General features: G+C 49.5%; 1 protein-coding gene across 1 annotated transcript in view; it reads right to left on the reverse strand.

Annotated features, from left to right (window-relative positions):
- Positions 1 to 3,911: 3,911 nt before the first annotated feature.
- UTP14A (UTP14A small subunit processome component) overlaps positions 3,912 to 17,989 on the reverse strand; it is a 124,685-nt gene continuing 110,607 nt past the window's right edge. The window contains exons 12-15 of the mRNA XM_029607411.1: positions 8,062 to 8,522; positions 7,790 to 7,974; positions 7,145 to 7,244; positions 3,912 to 4,673 (exon numbers count right to left, since the gene is read on the reverse strand). Of these exons, the coding sequence (XP_029463271.1) occupies positions 4,392 to 4,673; positions 7,145 to 7,244; positions 7,790 to 7,974; positions 8,062 to 8,522 (1,028 nt within the window). The 3' untranslated portion in view covers positions 3,912 to 4,391. The remainder of the gene's footprint in view (positions 4,674 to 7,144; positions 7,245 to 7,789; positions 7,975 to 8,061; positions 8,523 to 17,989) is intronic.

A 17,989-nucleotide genomic window follows, 5' to 3' on the forward strand; every position in this document is an offset into this window, starting at 1 on the left:
GAAATTTCCCCCTCTTCCAGAGGGGAGAAACCCAAATCCCTGTCAGAGTCATCTGATATATCCTCATCTACATCCTCCTGAAAATCACCAGGGCTGCTTCACCGCGGCACTTGCAAGTAGTGGCTGACAAGTGGCAACACCGAGCACACAAACAGATTTAGAAAGTATAGCTGTCTTTGTTTGGTAGCCCTGCAGAAAGGTCTGTAAATCCTACAAAAAGCCCACCCAGGAAAAGGAGGAAGGGTCCACACCAGGCCCCATAGGCCCAAATCGGACGCTCTCTGACAGAACAGCCCTGGAAGATGACTCTGTCATCAGAAGGGAAGAAAAATGGGACACTCCTGTTGTGTTGCCTTCAGCTCCACTCCCGTGTCAGAGGGGATGGGCCGGCGTCAGAAAAATCACCTCGTGCATCCAGACAGCCCTTACACAGACACGCAGAAATCCCTGGCTGTGTTGCCCTTGTATGGCAAGCAACAGATTGCAAGATGCTTAGACGTCTTTGGCACTGGCGCCATACTTCCCCACACTGAGCTGTACGCGGCTACTTGTGCGCCCAAAAATCAGGCACGTGCACAAATATGTGCTCGCTGGACAGCTGCAGAAGTATGCGCAAAAGAAACCCAGCGCATAACTACACAAATATAGGCCACAGCCTAACCCGCACAAATAGGCTTGCATGTGCGCACTGTTACATGCAAGCGTGCGGGGAAATGACTGCTGCTGCAGCCTACCATGCAGCTGAAGAAACTGAGAGCGGGGCCTACACAGAGGCTGCTCAACCTGCCAAGTCTGCACCACCTCCACACCTCACTAAACTCCCCAAAGAAGCGAAAAGGAAGAAGGGAAAAGACGCTGACCACCAACACCGAAGGAAGAAGACCCAGTAAGGAAGGAATAGCGGAAATAAAACTTCTCTACTCTTTCACTTAATTTTTTTTAACTTTCCTTTACCTGAGCTCAGCCTTCCCTGGCTGAGAGCATGAATGGGTCTCTAGCTATGGGGGGGGGGGGGAAGAGGCGAAAGCTGTAACTGCTGAGCTTCCCTTGGCCTCCAACCACTTTTTTTTTTTTTTTTAAGTCCATGCCTGGCTAGGCTACGGGACTCAAAGACTCTCAACTGAGGGAGGGACCCATTGGTGTCACCTCAGGAGCTCAAGTAGCTTCCAAATGTCTTTTTTTTTTTTAATTATTTTTTTTTTACCACAAGCAATCTCCACCAGTCTCTCTCCCCTTACCTGTCCTCACCAGTCTGAGTTTCCTCTACCTTCCCCAAACAAAATGTCTGTCTTTCCATTCTGTTCTCACCAGTTTCTCTTTCTCAATCCCTCCAACCTTCCCCTCCCACCCGTCTCTTGGAAGCCCCAGCAGAACATCTTCTAAACCACACCAGAGCAATGATGGAGGATTATCAGCCCCAACCAAACATCCTTCACCCCATCCCTTGTGCTACTTTCCTCCCCCTGCCTCACACCCTGTCTCCTCCCTGCACCACCCCTCCTGTCCTGTGTTGCCTAGTTGCCATGGTGATGGGAGAGCAAGAGCAGCATTTTGCAAATGAAAGTCACATGTGGCTCCTAGGTGGGTATTACTACATGAAAAGAGCCACATGTGGCTCCTGAGCCATAGTTCTTGTCTCAGCCTGTTTTTGTGTTATCACTGGAAGAATTCATCGTGAAAAGACCTGGACTGATATTTATGATTGAGTATAAGCCTATTACTTACTCTTGAGTACTTGCAGTGCTGCAAGTGAGATGTTACATCTCCAAATAAAAGCCCCTGCAACCTTACTCCTGTGTCTGTGTGCTGCAGGGGCCGTTGGACCTGATCTTCTCTCTATTGAAACCAGTGGTATGCATTTTTTTTAATATAAAAATAATTCACCTTTGACTGGTGGCTGGAGTGGCTGAAACGTATCAGACACTTGCATTCCTTTGTTAACCTGTCCTTTGCAACAATTAACATCTAACAACTTTGTTAAAGAGTTGACCTGAGACTAAAAGTGTGTATTTTTGAGAGATGGGTTGTTAATGGAAGCGTTACAGGGGGTTACAGCAATTACAAGCCAGTTAGGACATATTTTTTAAAGTAATATTTTCCTGGCAAGAGGACAGCTCTTTTTTGCTTTGCAGGAAATGGGATTCCCTGTCTCTCCCTGGGTCCAAATGGAAGAGTCTTAACCTCTAGTAGTTCTTTTGTCATTGGAAAGCCTATTTTTCCCATAATAGTATTCAGAAGCTGGTATAAGGGCAATGGCATTTCAGCCTTTAGCACAGAGGGCAGCTCTGTACCAAAGAGAAAAAAAAAAAGATAGCATTACTAGGACATGCAATCACAGCCCACAGCTGTGTCCCAACATTCTTAGGAGGAAGGATTCCAGGGAAGAGAGAGACTGTAACTAAAGCCGGCAGAAGAGAAGCACTCGCAGACCGGCCCAATGAAATACTGTGCCCCCAGGTTAACCAGGACTGAAAGCTCGGTACGGACGTGCTTTCAAGGGGGATCAGCGCGCCCCAAACACACGTCCAAAACCAGGGCGTAGCTAGTAGCGCTCATCACTGTAAATGCCATATTGATGAGGCGATATAGCTATTTCCCCTGATGTAAAAAGCTAACTGGGCACCCCACACGCACATTTTAACCTTCAAAATTAACGCCAGTCCCCGGAGCTGACATTTAAGTTTTGAGGAGGTCCCCAAAAGTTTATTTAATTTATTTAAATCTTTTTTTATACCGACGTTCATTTGCACATCACATCGGTTTACAGTGAAACAAATAGATTAACAAAGTTTTTAGCATGAGAATAGGGAAATTAGGAAATTACATTTTAACATTTTAAGAAAATCACAACAAAAGTTGATTAGAAAAGCAGAAAATACTATATTTCTGTGTTTTCCTCAGATTAAAGTCGGAGGATCCTCAGAAAGCAGCAACCTGAAAAAAAAAAGTCTTGATGGCGGTCAGGTTAGGAAAATGGACGCTCAATTTACAAGCACAGACATTTCTCCTGGGTGCTCAATGCTGAGGTGCTAGGGATGCACAATTCCTCCTAGCGCCTCCTTTTTAACGCAGCGGCTCATTTGCCTACTGCATGGGTGCCCGGAGAAGTGGATAGGCACGCATTAGGAAAACGAGCGCTCAATCATGAATACCCATTTTTCCTGCACAGATATTGCACTGGCCTGAGAGATGGCTGTAAAACCAGAGCAAACATCACAGGATCCATCTCCTTCAAGACAGTATTGCTAGGAGCCATGATCAGAGGCAGCTCTTGGGTGGGGCTGAAAGAAGAGCGATAGTGGGAGGCACAAAGAGAAGTGATCACTGGAAGGCAATAGTATTCAATGACGACTACAGGAATAAAAATAGCTTTTTTTCCTCACAGAGCTCAACTGGAACCAGTCTCTATTAGGTTATGGCAACATGAGCCTTCATTTTAAATTATTGAAGGTATTTTCCCCCTATTTTATAACCACTCAGTTCCCTTCAGACTTGTACAATGTACACATGTAATCCAAGTCCAGCCAGTGTCACAGCTGCCTGACTGTACTTGCTCTGCTGTAGCACCCCCAGCTAGACTGGGGAGCAAAGACGTACCAGGAATTGAACCCATATCATCTGCACTATTCAGTCACTGACCCGGCCGCAGCTTTTTATTTCTTAAAAACTGCATCTATGTCATTCTAGTAATACAAGTTTGCCTTCTCCTAATGCTCACATTTCACTCTGCAGGAGAGCCCCTGCTATTCAGGTATGCCGTCACTGATGAAAGGCGAGGGTGGCTGTCGTGAGGCACACGCTGTTAAACAAGAGTAGCTGTGAGTGCTGGAAACTGTGATTAAGGCAGAAATATTCTTTTTTAGCACTATTAATGAGATTGTGCAGAAGGCTCTGAAACACCATTCTTCCAGATTACTTTATTTGAATACTTGCAAACATGTTAATTACCAGAGATCTTTTTTTTTTTTTTTTTGGGAGGCGGCGCACATTCCAACCCTCTGTTATTTGTAAATACCCATGACCTGTCCCACAAGGCAGAAATGGCTTCAAAAAGTTTGCTGTGCACATTTCATCAATATAATAAGGGGCAAACATCTGGTGTGATTGCAATCACTGTAGGATTTACTTTTTACCCCGATACTATAAGATTTTTATTGAAAAAAGAAGAGTTCAGAGTTTCTGCATTTGTTCAGCTGGTTGGATGCACGGTTAAACAGAAAATGCTAGTCCTTCCTGCTCTCATTATATGCAAAGGCAGCAGTGACAGCACCGCAAGCAAGCGACAGCTAGAGCTGCTTAGGATTCCGGCCACTCCGCAGGAGGTTCATGCTCCAGCTGCTGCCACGCCCGGACACACGATCCATGTTTAGCTCGCGATCAGGTGCCCTAGACTAGAACCGCTCTCCCCGTCTCCCTCTGCTGCGCGTCCTGACGGCGAGCACGCGCGCCAACTGCTTGCGTGGGTTCAGCTCGTGGGCGGGCTTGGCTTGCTGGGCGCTCCGGAAAACATCCTCCTTGGAAATGGGGGCGATGATGTGCCCCGGCCTTGTGATAATACGTGGCGCGGTCAGCTGCTGGAAGGCGCGCTGCGTGTTCCACGTAGCCCCGATAGGCGCGCGGACGCTGCTCTCGAACTGCTGGCAGCTGGCGAAGGGAAACGGGAGCTCGTTCACCTGTGGAGGAGACACAATGCAGGGTAGAGTTCATGTACTGCTCAGTGCTGGGCGACAGCGGCAGCCTGGAAACTTCTGTCCCCTTAAACACATTTTCCCATCCTAAAAAAAAACAGCCTGGTCAGTGGTGGAAAACCCAGACTTGTCTCCTGCCACAGTCATTAGGTGTGCCTTTATATATAATGACTGTGGCAAGAGACAAGTCTGTGTTTTCCACCACTGACCGGGCTGGTCTGCCACGTAAAAGGCTGAGACAGGGGCAGCGCTCTTAGGTAACATTACAATCGGGTTAATTACTACACCATTAAGATTACAATTTCCAACAATCCACTTGTGCCTGTTCTATGTTACTTATTCTGCAAAGGCAGCTGTGCGTGGATAGTGCTGTTGGACACAACCTTACAAAATTTTTTTTTTACTCTCTGGCCACGAAGTCTTCTTCATAGAGTGACAGACCTAGTTGAGTTAGACAGGGGTTCAAGTGAGGTATTTGACATTCACCACTCTAACAAGGCTGCCCCACCCTTGGCAACTCAGCAAGGCCTGTAGGGGCTGATGCAAGAACATGTGGGTTAAAATCCTGCACTGAAATTCTGCACTCAGTTTCTTAAGGCACAGATTAAAACTTTTTTGGTAACTCCAGCTACAGTAAGCTAATCCATAGCTAAAGGATGCCAACTGTAAACTTAGGGGAGCAGGAGTCTCAGCTGTGATTTATATGCACAGAATTCATGGTTTGGGTGCACAAAAGAACCTGTAGGCACCTAAATGCTTAGTGCAGAAAGTATTTTTTATGCATATAAGCGTATTTATGCACAGAGAAAATGCTTTCTCCACACAAAACATGTTTTCTGTGTATAAATTACGATTACAAGTCCAGGTATTGGAGCTTCAGCTTCTGCTCATAGACTGACAAGTGCTGGAAACTTTATTTCACCTCTGACTGGGAATAACATTTCCAGCACTAATAAAAACTGAGTTAAGTCATAGTTTTTCTTCTGCATTGTGGGGGAGGGGGATATAACAGTTAATGCCTTCATTTGTATAGGATTTCCATGCAAGAGCGCTAAGCAGGACCCACATTTTTACATGGACATTTTTTTTTTTTTAATACACAAAGGGGCGGATTTTCAGAGCCCTGCTCGCCTAAATCCGCCCAAATCCGGGCGGATTTAGGCGAGCAGGGCCCTGCGCGCCGGTGAGCCTATTTTACATAGGCCTACCGGCGCGCGCAGAGCCCCGGGACTCGCGTAAGTCCCGGGGTTTTCGGAGGGGGGCGGGACCGAGCGCAGCGGCGTTTTCGGGGCGTGTCGGCAGCGTTTTGGGGGCGGGTACGGGGGCGTGGCTACGGCCCGGGCGGTCCGGGGCGTGGCCGCGCCCTCCATACCCGCCCCCAGGTCGCGGCCCGGCGCGCAAGAGGCCCGCTGGCGCGCGGGGATTTACGTCTCCCTCCGGGAGGCGTAAATCCCCCAATAAAGGTAAGGGGGGGGTTTAGACAGGGCCGGGCGGGTGGGTTAGGTAGAGGAAGGGAGGGGAAGGTGAGGGGAGGGCGTTAGAGGATTCCCTCCGAGGCCGCTCCGATTTCGGAGCGGCCTCGGAGGGAACGGGGTAGGCTGCGCGGCTCGGCGCCGCCGGCTATACAAAATCCATAGCCTTGCGCGCGCCGATCCAGGTTTTTTAGCAGATACGCGCGGCTCCGCGCGTATCTACTAAAATCCAGCTTACTTTTGCTGCGCGCTGATGCGCCAGCAAAAGTAAGCCAATTCGCGCTATTTGAAAATCTACCCCAAAGCTCCTTGCTGCATCGGCATAACATTTGCACACAAAAAGGGTGTGTACAACTAAGGGTAAAACTGTGTGCTCTGCTGAACGCACCTTATTGGTTGGCCAGAGAAGGCAGTTAACAACTCATTCCCTTAAGTCCATGGTCAGCAAAAAAAAGTTATATTCTCTGGGAAGAATATAATACTACGAGCCCTATTTACTAAGCATTTTTCCTTTTGATGCAAAATGAGAGAAAATTTCGAAGAGGCACTAAGTTAAGCTGGCTATGCAGAAACAGTGCATTAGTGATCCTGTGCATTCTTATAAGAGCTTTCGCTGCACATTGGCTTTGATGCTCCTGGGAGGAATGAGATCTCTGTGAATTATGTATATTTTTACCCCTCTCTCTCTCTCTCTCTCTCTCTTGTCCACTGGGACCAAACAGGGATGCCACCATGGTCAATGGAATACTTGCACCTTGATATATTAGGCACATTGTGACTTGTCTTGTGTAATACTCTACCAGTGAAGAGAACTTGATATACCCCCCACTTCTGTTTGTCCCTGATGTGACTATGGTGAGATTTAGCTCTTGGGGCAGAGGATGGAAGCCTAATATTTGTGATTCCCCTATTGCATATCCCTGTCCCCTTTCAGCTGTCACTTACTGCTCTCATCAGTCCCCGATTGCCTGAGTTACTGCTCACCTGGTGGGCTGTAGCCATCAGGTCTCGCTTCTCATTTATAATGACGTTTGGCAGCTTGTGGTCTTTTCTCGGAGGGCCAGGAGCAGCTTTGATCAAAAACCTGAAAAAATCCTGAGAGTGTTAGTTCTTGCTGCGCACTGCAGAAAGCTCCCGAGACACAACATTACTGGATTCTTCACCAACTCTGAGACTTATTAGACCAACGTAAAAATTATTCAATTATACTTTAGTGTTCAGGGTCACACGTGCCCTCTTCTTTACAGACCATGTATCTTTGAATTTTTATGGTCCAATAAAAGGTATTGGTGTCTGCAAAAAAAAAAAAAAAAAAAAAAAAATATATATATATATATATATATATCCACTTCTCTCCAGGACCAAAACCCCTACTGGAACTTTACAAGACAGCTTGTTTAAACACAGTAAGGGAAAGCAGAGGCAGACACTGCTATACACCCCATCTGCCTCCACATTTGCCCGATTACTACAATTGTTACGGTTTTTGGTTTTCCTATGTAATGTGTAACATGATTGAGTATGTATTATTTTGTAATCCACAGAGATCATTTTGAATATGTGGAATATAAGAATTCTAATGATAATACCACTGCCACCTCTCAGGGGGCCTAGGGCCTGCTTCTTTACCTCTTTCTTTTTTTAGCACTGGGTTTCAGCCCCGTGCCACCCCACGCTCCCCAGCCCGGCAGAGTCAGGTCCACATCCTTGGGCTTCCCAGCTTGCTCTGAACTGCGCTTCTCCTTCAGGAAGTCCTCAATGACATCATCACCTGCGAAGGCTTCCTTAATAATTAGCCTTTGATCCTCCTCCTCCTGTAAAATAAACACAAGCTCTCGCTACAGGCATCAGTCTTGAGGGTGGACCCCGAGAATCAGCATCGTATTAGAACATTTCCTCACCTCTTCCTCCACCTCCACCGCCATAGGCAGCATGGGGGTTTTAATTGTGCAGGATGGGGCAGACAGCACATTGTTCAGGTTAATGAGACTACTTTTTTTTTTTTCTTTTTTCTTCCTGGGTGTAGTGGTCACTGGGTGCTGCTGCTCCTGTGGAAGTGGGGCTCTCTGCACTGTCTCGACTCCTACACATTCCTCTCTGCCGACAGCTCCTATTTCCTCCATGGTCTGCACTCTCTGCAGCCGCTCCATTAGGAAGCGGCCCTCCTCCTCCCCCTCAGAGAGCTGATCTGCCACCTTCTTCAGCCCACTGGCCTCAGACCCTGTTGTACACATCGGCCTCCTCCTGGACTCCTCTGGCTGCATGTCGTGATCCAGAAGATTCTGGAAAAGTTCGTTAGATTCTGACCTTTGTTCGTCTCCTACCTCATCTTCAGGATCAGAAGTTTCTCCTCTGCTGGGATCTAGAAACAAACCAGAGAAAATGTAATAAGCCAGCAGCTCCCAATCTTTCCTTTAGGGCTCCCATTAAACACAAAGAGGCTCACTAGACATATATCATGTCCAATCAATTTCCATAACCAGAGCTTTCCCTGTATGTACCCGGATCAGTCCAGACTCCTGGGTTTTGCCTCCCCTCCAGCAAATGGAGACAGAGAAGTTTTAACAGACTCTGCCCTATATCCTAAGGTGCCACCTACAGTCCATATTACAGCCATTTTGAGCAAGTTCAGGGCAGCGATGCGAGCCGAGGTAGGAGAGGGGATTCTCCCACTTCTATCCCCGCATCAAAGGGCCCTCGGGGGGGGGGGGGGGGGGGAACCAACGGGGCATGCCTTGCCTGCAACAGAGGATAGCCCCGAGGGGGCTTCAGACTACTCCTCTTCCTCTGAGTTTATTTTGCTGCTTCATAAGGCCTTTAAGGCCAGGAAGGGAAGACAGGGAAAAAGTCAGGCTGGAGGGAAAACGTCTTTACTGGTACCACGGTCGAATCCACGGAAGCGGTCCAAACCTAAGGGGAGCGCTGGGTCTTCAAAAGTGAAGTGCCCATTAAGGTCAGTGGTGCCCCATACAGATACAGATTCTTCTGCATGTTTCTGACCCAGAGGACCAGGGCCTGCAATCCAAGCCCCCGCTGGGGGTGGATGTAGATGCGAATCAACAGCAGGATTCAGGCCGCGGCTCCCATATTATTGAAGATGACCCGAAGATGGTCCGCCTGTTTAGAAAGGATTATCTGGGTCTGCTTATCCCCGCGATTCTAGGGGAGTTAGGCATCGAAGTGCCACCAGAGGAATCCAGAATGGGGGCTATGGATCCGGTGTTGTTGGGCCTGCGGGGTCCGACCACTTCTTTTCCTTTTCATTTCTCCGTAACTGACTTGCTGTTCAGAGAATGGGACACCCCTGACCTGGGGTTGAAGGTTATTAAAACTATGGATAAGCTATATCCTATGCCGGAGGAAGCTTTAGACCTTCTTCGAGTTCCCAAGGTGGATGCGGCGGTGTCAGCAGTCACCAAAAAGATCATCATCCCGGTCACGGGAGCGACAGCCCTCAAGGACTTGCAGAATAGAAAGTTGGAGCTTCAGCTCAAGAAAATATTTGAAGTCTCGGCACTGGGAGTGCGAGCTGCCATGTGCAGCAGTTTTTCTTTGCGAACTGGCCTTCGCTGGGTACAACAGCTGCAGGCCAACGCCAATCTTTCGGAAGGGGAAGCTCTCCAGGCAGGTCGCCTGGAACTGCAGTCGCTTATAGTGTGGATGCTCTTTACGATCTGTTGAGGACTTCGGCCAGGTTCATGGTGTCAGCTGTCTCTGCATGCAGACTTCTGTGGTTACAGAATTGGTCTGCGGATGTTTCTTCCAAAACGCAGCTGGGTTCATTGCCTTTTAAGGGCAAGTTGCTTTTTGGAAAGGACCTGGAGGACATGATTCAATCCCTGGGAGAGAATAAGGTTCATCGTTTGCCAGAGGATAGGCCCAAGTTGAGGGGCTCCTTTTCTACTCGGTCTCGCTTCCGTGGGAATCGAAGATTTCGAACGCCCAGGTCTACCGGTTCCTCTTTTAGGCAAACTTCAAGCAGACAGCAGACCTGGTCCCAGTCCTTTCAAGGCCAATGCTTTGGTAGAACCAGTAATCCCCAGTCTGCGCAATGAAGAGACGCAAGTCCATTCCTTGGTGCTGGTTGTAGGGGGCAGACTGTCCCTGTTTTATGAGGAATAGGCCAGATTGATGTCAGACCAGTGGGTCCTCACCGTGATAAGACAAGGCTACGCTTTAGATTTTGCACGTCGCCTTCGCGACTGGTTTCTGGTCTCCCCATGCGCTTACGAGGAGAAACGGAAGGTGGTACAAGACACTTTGCAGTGCCTTCTCCAGCTCGGCACCATTACGCCAGTTCCTCCGGCAGAACGGAGAAAAGGCTGCTATTCCATTTACTTCGTGGTACCCAAGAAAGAGGGGGCCGTTCTGCCCATTCTGGATTTAAAACGAGTCAACAGATGCCTTTGGGTGCCTCTTTCCCATGGAGACTCTAGGGCCTGTCATTGCCTCAGTTCGAAAGGGAGAGTTTCTGGTATCGTTGGATCTAATGGAGGCATATCTTCACATCGGCATCCGTGCCGCTCACCAGAAGTTCCTACGGTTTTCTATCCTGGGTCATCATTTTCAGTTTCGAGCTCTGCCTTTCGGGCTTGCCACAGCGCCCTGGACCTTTACCAAGATTAATGGTTGTGGTAGCAGCTCAGCTCCGGAGGGAAGGATTTTTGGTGCATCCATATCTGGACGACTGGCTGATATGAGTGAAGTCGGAGTTGCTTTGCTGTTTGGTGGTCCGCAGAGTGCTTCAGCTACTGAGATCGCTCGGTTGGGTGGTCAACCTTGCCAAGAGTTATCTGGTGTCCTCCCAGTCCTTAGAATTCCTGGGAGCCCTGTTCGACATGCAACAAGGGAGATTTTTCCTTACTGCGGAGCGCATTTGCAAGCTGCAGGGGCAGGTTCGAGACTTATTGGCCAAGCATCGATGACTTCCACTCTGGAGTTAGTGCCTTGGGCCTTTGCTCATATGCGTTCTTTGCAGTCAGCTTTGCTTTCACGATGGAACCCAGTCTCCGAGCAATTTCATCTGCCTCTTCCCCTTACGGATTCTGCAAGGTCCAGTTTCGATTGGTGGCTCCTTTCAGACAACTTAACCCGCGGAGTTCCCTTGGTAGTGCCAGAGTGGACAGTACTGGTTATCACGGATGCCAGCCTCTCTGGCTGGGAAGCAGTTTGTCTGGGGAAATCTGTGCAGGGGCAATGGTCCCAAGAAGAATCTCAGTGGTCGATCAACTGTCTGGAGACCAGAGCTGTGTGTTTAGCGTTGCGAGCTTTCCTTCCTATCCTCCAGGGCAGGTTGGTCAATGCGCCCACGGTGCTTATATCAATCGCCAAGGAGGAACCAAAAGCCAACCAGTGGCAGTGGAAGCTCAACGCTGATCAGCTGGGCAGAGCAGCATCTGGTCGGCATTGCGGAGTCTCACATAGCTGGCGTCAACAATGCTCAGGCAGACTTTCTCAGTCATCACTGTCTCGATCCCGGGGAGTGGGAGTTGGCAGACGAAGCTTTTCAGCTCATATGCGACACGTGGAGCATAACCAGCATGAATCTGATGGCGACATTCCGGAATGCCAAAGCCCCACGCTTCTTCGGTCACTGCAGGGAGACAGGAGCGGAAGGGATAGATGCCCTGGTTCTTCCCTGGCTAACCAACGTCCTGCTGTACATGTTTCCGCCTTGGCCTCTGATCGGCAAAGTGCTCAGGCGAATAGAACTCCACCCAGCAGAGGTAATTCTCGTAGCTCCAGAGTGGCCGAGGTGTCCATGGTTTGCGGATCTGGTCAACCTAGCGGTGGCAGGGCCCCCACGGTTTCGGGATTTCCCGGGCCTTCTACATCAACTGCCCATCTGTTTGGAAGAGGCTGATCGCTTTTGTCTAGCGGCATATGGCTTTTGAGAGGCAGTGCCTGAGGGGCAAAGGTTATTCTGACACGGTAGTGGCTATGCTTTTGAGTTCCACCTCCCTCGCTTATGTCTGGGTGTGGAAAGTCTTTGAATCTTGGTGTGTAGAATGTGAGGTTGTTCCTACCCGTGCATTGGTGTCGGATATTTTGTGTTTCTACAAGCTGGACTGTCCAAGGGCTTATCATGTAGCTCTCAGAGTGCAGGTGGCAGCTCTTGGTTGTTTGCGCGGTTCCATACAGGGAGTACCGCTGGCTGCGCATCCAGATGTGACTAGGTTCCTTTAAGGGAGCGAAGCACTTACGTCCTCCGGTCAGACACCCTTGCACGTCCTGGAGTCTGAACTTGGTTTTCTCTGCTCTGGGTGCTGAGCCCTTTGAGCCTCTGAAAAGGGCGATGCTGAAAGATCTCATGTTAAAGGTGATTTTTCTTGTAGCTATCACGTCGGCTCGTAGAGTGTTGGAGCTTCAGGGATTATCCTGTAGAGAACCTTTCTTGAGAATTTCTGATTCTGGAGTTTCCTTACGGACGGTTTCTTCCTTTCTTCCAAAGGTAGTTTCCTCCTTTCATTTGAATCAATCAGTGGAGCTCCTGTCTTTTACAGAGCTGGACCGATCGGATCCTCTTTCTACAGACTTAAAGAAGCTAGATGTTTGCAGGGTTTTGCTGCATTATCTGAAAGCTACGAATGCTTTTTGTATGTCCGACCATCTTTTTGTGCTGTGGTCCAAAAAGAGGTAATATGGCATCTAAGACTACGATATCTCGCTGGCTGAAAGAGGCTATAAGTTCGGCATATTTGCTGCGTGGTAGACTCCTACTGGTTGGACTTCGTGCCCATTCTACACGTTCGCAAACAGCGTCTTGGGCGGAGTGCCAACAAGTCTCGCCTCAAGAGATTTGCAGGGAAGCTACATGGAAGTCTTTACATACCTTCACGAGGCATTACAGACTGGATGTCAAGGCCCCGGGTTCTGGGGGATTTGGAGAAGGTGTGCTCCGAGCGGGCCTCTCCAGGTCCCATCCCAGGTAAGAGAGCTCTGGTACATCCTAGGAGTCTGGGCTGATCCGAGTACATACAGGGAAAGGAAAATTGGTTCTTACCTGATAATTTTCGTTCATGTAGTACCACGAATGTCCAGAGTCCCGCCAGTTGTATGCATAGAGGTAACGGAGAGTCTGCTTGTTCAGCATTTGTTTATTTGGGTCTATAGATCATTTTTGTTCACAGTGTTCAACGGGTTCTGTTCCCATTTGGGTTAGTGAGCCAGTTCAGATAAAGTGTTATTTGTATATAGTTAGTTTGGTTTTGAACCATTCTGCTTTGATACTGAGTAATACTGACGGACTGTAGGTGGCACCTTAGGATATAGGGCAGAGTCTGTTAAAATGTCTCTGTCTCCATCTGCTGGAGGGGAGGTAAAACCCAGGAGTCTGGACTGATCCGTGGTACTACAGGAATGAAAATTATCAGGTAAGAACCAATTTTCTTGTGGTAGATGAAGAAGCCTTGGTAGATGTGCTAGCCACAACAGTCGGTCCACCACCAAAGTGATCCGATCCGCAAACCACAGCTGCCATGGCCACATCAATGCCACCAGGATTACCTCTTCTGAATGATTTTCTATCTATCATAGCACCTTGCCCACCAGCGGCCATGGGGCGGGGGGGGGGGGGGGGAGGACATAAGAAGAATCCCTCGGGGCCAAGGCAGAACCAAGACACGACTCCTCTGCCTTGCTTTCATCTGTGACTATAGAAGCAAGGCACCATGGCATTCCGTTGAGACGCCATCAAGTCTAGGCAGGCGATGAAGAAGATCCATTGCCTCCTCTAACAGTTCCCACTCGCCAGGATCCAGTCACTGCTGACTGAGAAAATCTGCCTGAATGTTGCCCACACTGGCTATGTGGGATTCTGCTAACAACGCCAGATGCTGTTCCATCCAGTGAAACAACTCCTGGGCCTCTGCCCGACTCTTGGTTCCCCCTTGTTGATAGATGTAAGGCACAGTGGTCGCATTGTTCACCTGGCAATTGCATAACAGAGGCAGAAAGGTAAGCAATGCGAAACGTAGCACCCTTGTTTCTAACCATTGCCCTTGGGCCGACACATCCTGATCGGCACACCGCACCCCCATCCGGTGAGACTGGCATCGGTGGTAACTACCATCCAGTCCGGAACATCCAAGTCCACCCCGCGACTCAGATGGACCTGACCAAGCCACCATGAAAGACTGGACCTGTGGGCCCCCCCCCCTCGAGAGGCAGTGGAAGATGAAACTGCTCCAACAATGGATCCCACTGGGAGAGAAGAGACTTCTGCAGAGGCTGCATATGTGTATGAAGGCCCAAAGAACTAACTTCAAAGTGGATGCCAAAAAGTCTAGAACCTGAAGGTAGTCCCAGACCCGGGACACCATAGTGTTCAACAGCCTGTGAACCTGTGCCTGCAGTTTGAGTATGCGATTTTCGGAGAGAAAAACCTTCCCTATTCTGGTACAGAAGTATGCTCCTAAGAAATCCAAAATTTGAGATGGGGTGGGATGACTCTGCCAGATTCACCTCCCAACCTAATGACCTCAATTGCTGCAGGACCTGAGACACAGCCTGTCTACAGAGGACTTCTGACTTCACCTGAATGAGCCAGTCATCCAGATATGGCTGAACGCCAACACAACCACCATCACCTTGGTGAAGGGATGTGAAGCTATTGCCAACCCGAAAGGAAGGGCACAAAACTGAAAATGCTTCTCAAGGATCATGAACCTCAGAAATTGCTGGTGATAGTGGATTGCTATTTGCATGTACGCCTTGGTCAAATCTAGCAAAGCCAGAAACTCTCCTTTGCGCACTGCTGCGATGACCAAGCACAGGGTTTCTGTGCAAAAATTAGGAAGCCTGAAGCCACATTTAACTTCTTTAAATCGAAAATTGGACGAAGGACCCTTCCTTTTTTGCACTACAAAATATATGGAATACCTTCCTGTTTTTTGTTCCCCCTTAGGCAAGGGAACTAAGGCTCCCAGCCTCTATAAACGATTTACGATTTTTTGGACCACCATCCTCTTGTTGAATGGGGCACAAGGGGAGGCCATGAACAAGTTTCATAACAGCCGAGAGAATTCTAATGCGTAACCGTCTCTTATCACACTTAGAGTCCCACTGGTCTGACGTGATTTTTGGCCCTGTCCTCATAAAAGAATCAGACGTCCTTCAATAAGAGGAACAGAAGAGTGGACAGACTTTGCTTCATTGTAAGGAGTTAGCTCTGCCAGATCCCTGGTTAAGGCCATCCCGGTTTGGTTTTCTACCTCCTCGAAAGACTGGCCCCAGGATTCTTGCCTTCAGACCCCTTGTCTCTGGGCTCCTGCTGGAGGCCTGTTCTGTTGAAACCTCCTATTTGGTAAGAACTGGGAATGCCCCAAACAGGAACCCTTGCCTCCTTTTGGCTTATCCTCTGGCAAACTATTCTCCTTGGTCTCACCAAGACGCTTGACGAGCTCTTCCAAGTCCTCTCCAAATAGGGGCTTTCTTTTAAAAAGCAATGCTCCCAAATGCGACTTGGACTAAACAGCCACCGACCAGTTCCTTAGCCAAAGGAGATGCCTGGCCGACACTGCTAACATCAATCATCGAAGAAGTTCTGTTGAGGTCATAAAAGGCATCAGCCACATAAGCCACTGCCGCCTCCTTAGCCTCAGATGCAGACAGCAGTCTCATAGCCTGCAACTGCTGTACCCAGCGCAGGCTAGCCCTCTGCATAAAGCTACTGCAAACAGCAGCACGTATGCCTAACGGAAAAATCTTTTTGAGATGAATTTCCAATGTTCTGCATATCCTTCAGCACTGCTGAACTAGCTACTGGAATGATGGGCTTAGTGACCGCTGACACTGACGCATCCACCTTTGGAAGCACCAAAAGCTCAAGCATATCGTCAGACAATGGGTATAATTTTGTCATCACTCAGCCAACCTTCAGGCCTGTCTCTGGAGTATTCCACTCCCTGACCACTAGCTTCTTCACAGATTTGTGAAAAGGAAAAGCTTTCGCTGGCCCCCTTAAGCCATCCATGACTGGATCCACCCCTTCCTGATTAGACTCCTCTTGGGGAACCTTGATCCCCAACTCCTTTAGGACAGCAATTCTTAACCGGTGTGTCGCAACCACTAGTGTGTTGCCAAGCACCGGCAGATGTGTCACAGCTCCCAGTGTCCCACTTGTGTTTCCCTTCTGCCCAGGGGTGGACTGGCCGATGCAGTTGATAGGGGAGTGCCACCGCTGGAGGCCAGGCCAGCAGCGGCTAAAGTGCGAAGAGACCCTGTGTGCTGCTGCCAGAGGCCAGGCTGGTGGGATGAAGAGCGGAGAGATGCTGTGTGCCACTGCCGGAGGCCAGGCTGGCGGGGCCGAAGAGCGGAGAGATCCTGTGCGCTGCCGAGGGAGGCTGGGCCGGCGGCAGCTGAAGTGCAGAGAGACCGTGGGTGCCGCCGCCGGAGGCCGGGTTGGCGGGCCAAAGAGCAGAGACATGCTATATGCCGCTGCCAGAGGCCAGGCCGGCGACAGCTGAAGAGCGGAGAGACTGTGTGCTGCCGCCGGAGGCCAGGCTGGCGGGGCCAAAGTGCGGAGAGATGCTGCGCACTGCTGCCGGAGGCCAGCCTGGTGCGGCCGAAGAGCAGAGAGATGCTGTGCGGCAGCGGCTGAAAAGCGGAGGCCAGGCTTATTGGACCAAGCAATGAGAAGAGGCTCCGTGTGTGTGTGTGGCAACTTTGTGTGCCTGTGGTAGAATGGGTGCGTGAGTGGCAGCTTTGTGTGCGCCGGTGGTAGAATTGTGCCTAGATGCATGAGTGAAAGCTTTGTGTGTGTGTGGTAGAATAAGTGTCTGGATGCATGAGTGGCCAGCTTTGTGTGTGTGTGTGGTAGATAAGTGCCTGGATGCATGAGTGGCAGCTTTGTGTGTATGTGTGTGGTAGAATGGGTGCCTGAGTGCGTGAATGGCAGCTTTGTGGGTGTGTGGTAGACTGGGAGCAAGAGCATTTGTGTGTGATTGAGAGCTTGTATGTAAGTGAGAGAGCATATGTGTGATTGAGAGAGACACTGGTCGGAGGTGATGTGTTTCTGTGAGAGACAGACTGACTGGTCAGGAAGATGACTGGTGTCTGTGTGTGTGTTTGAGACAGACTGGTCAGGGAAATGACTGGTGCATGTATGTGAGGCAGAGGACCGGTCAGGGAGGTGACTGGTGTGTGTCTGAGAGACAAAGACTGGCCAGTGAGTGACTGGTGTGTGTATGTGTGAGACTGGTCAGGGAGGTGACTGGTGCCTGTGTGTGAGAGACATAGACTGGTCAGGGAGGTGACTGGTGTCTGTGTGTGAGAGAGACAGACTGTCAGGGAGGTGACCTGTGTGGTGAGACAGAGACTGGTCCCAGGGAGGTGACTGGTGTCTGTGTGTGAGAGACACCACTGGTCAGGGATGTGACTGGTGTGTATGTGAGAGACAGACTGGTCAGGGATGTGACCTGGTGTGTATGTGAGAGACGACTGGTCAGGGAGGTGACTGGTGTGTGAGAGACAGACTGGTCAGCGAGGTGACTGGTGTGTGTGTGTGAGGGACAGAGACTGGTCACGGAGGTGACTGGTGTGTTGGTGAGGAAGAGAGATTGGTTAGGGAGGTTACTGGTCTGTGTGAGAGAGACTGTGTATGAGTGACTGGTTGTGGGCCCTAAGGAAGAGGACCTTGAGGACAGGGCTTCAGCAGCCACTGTTGCTTCTGGTGTGTGCTATTGGCTTGCAAGGGAAAGGAGTAGGAGAGTTGCTGGAGAGGGATTGTAAAGGTGGCTTTTTATTTTTCTTGATTGACTGCCATTTTAATTTTTGGGTATTGTGTGATGTGACTGCTGTTTGAAATATTTTATTGATATTTGGACAGTT

The sequence above is a fragment of the Rhinatrema bivittatum genome, chromosome 6 (genome assembly GCF_901001135.1).
Source record: "Rhinatrema bivittatum chromosome 6, aRhiBiv1.1, whole genome shotgun sequence".
Taxonomy (NCBI): Eukaryota; Metazoa; Chordata; class Amphibia; order Gymnophiona; family Rhinatrematidae; genus Rhinatrema; species Rhinatrema bivittatum.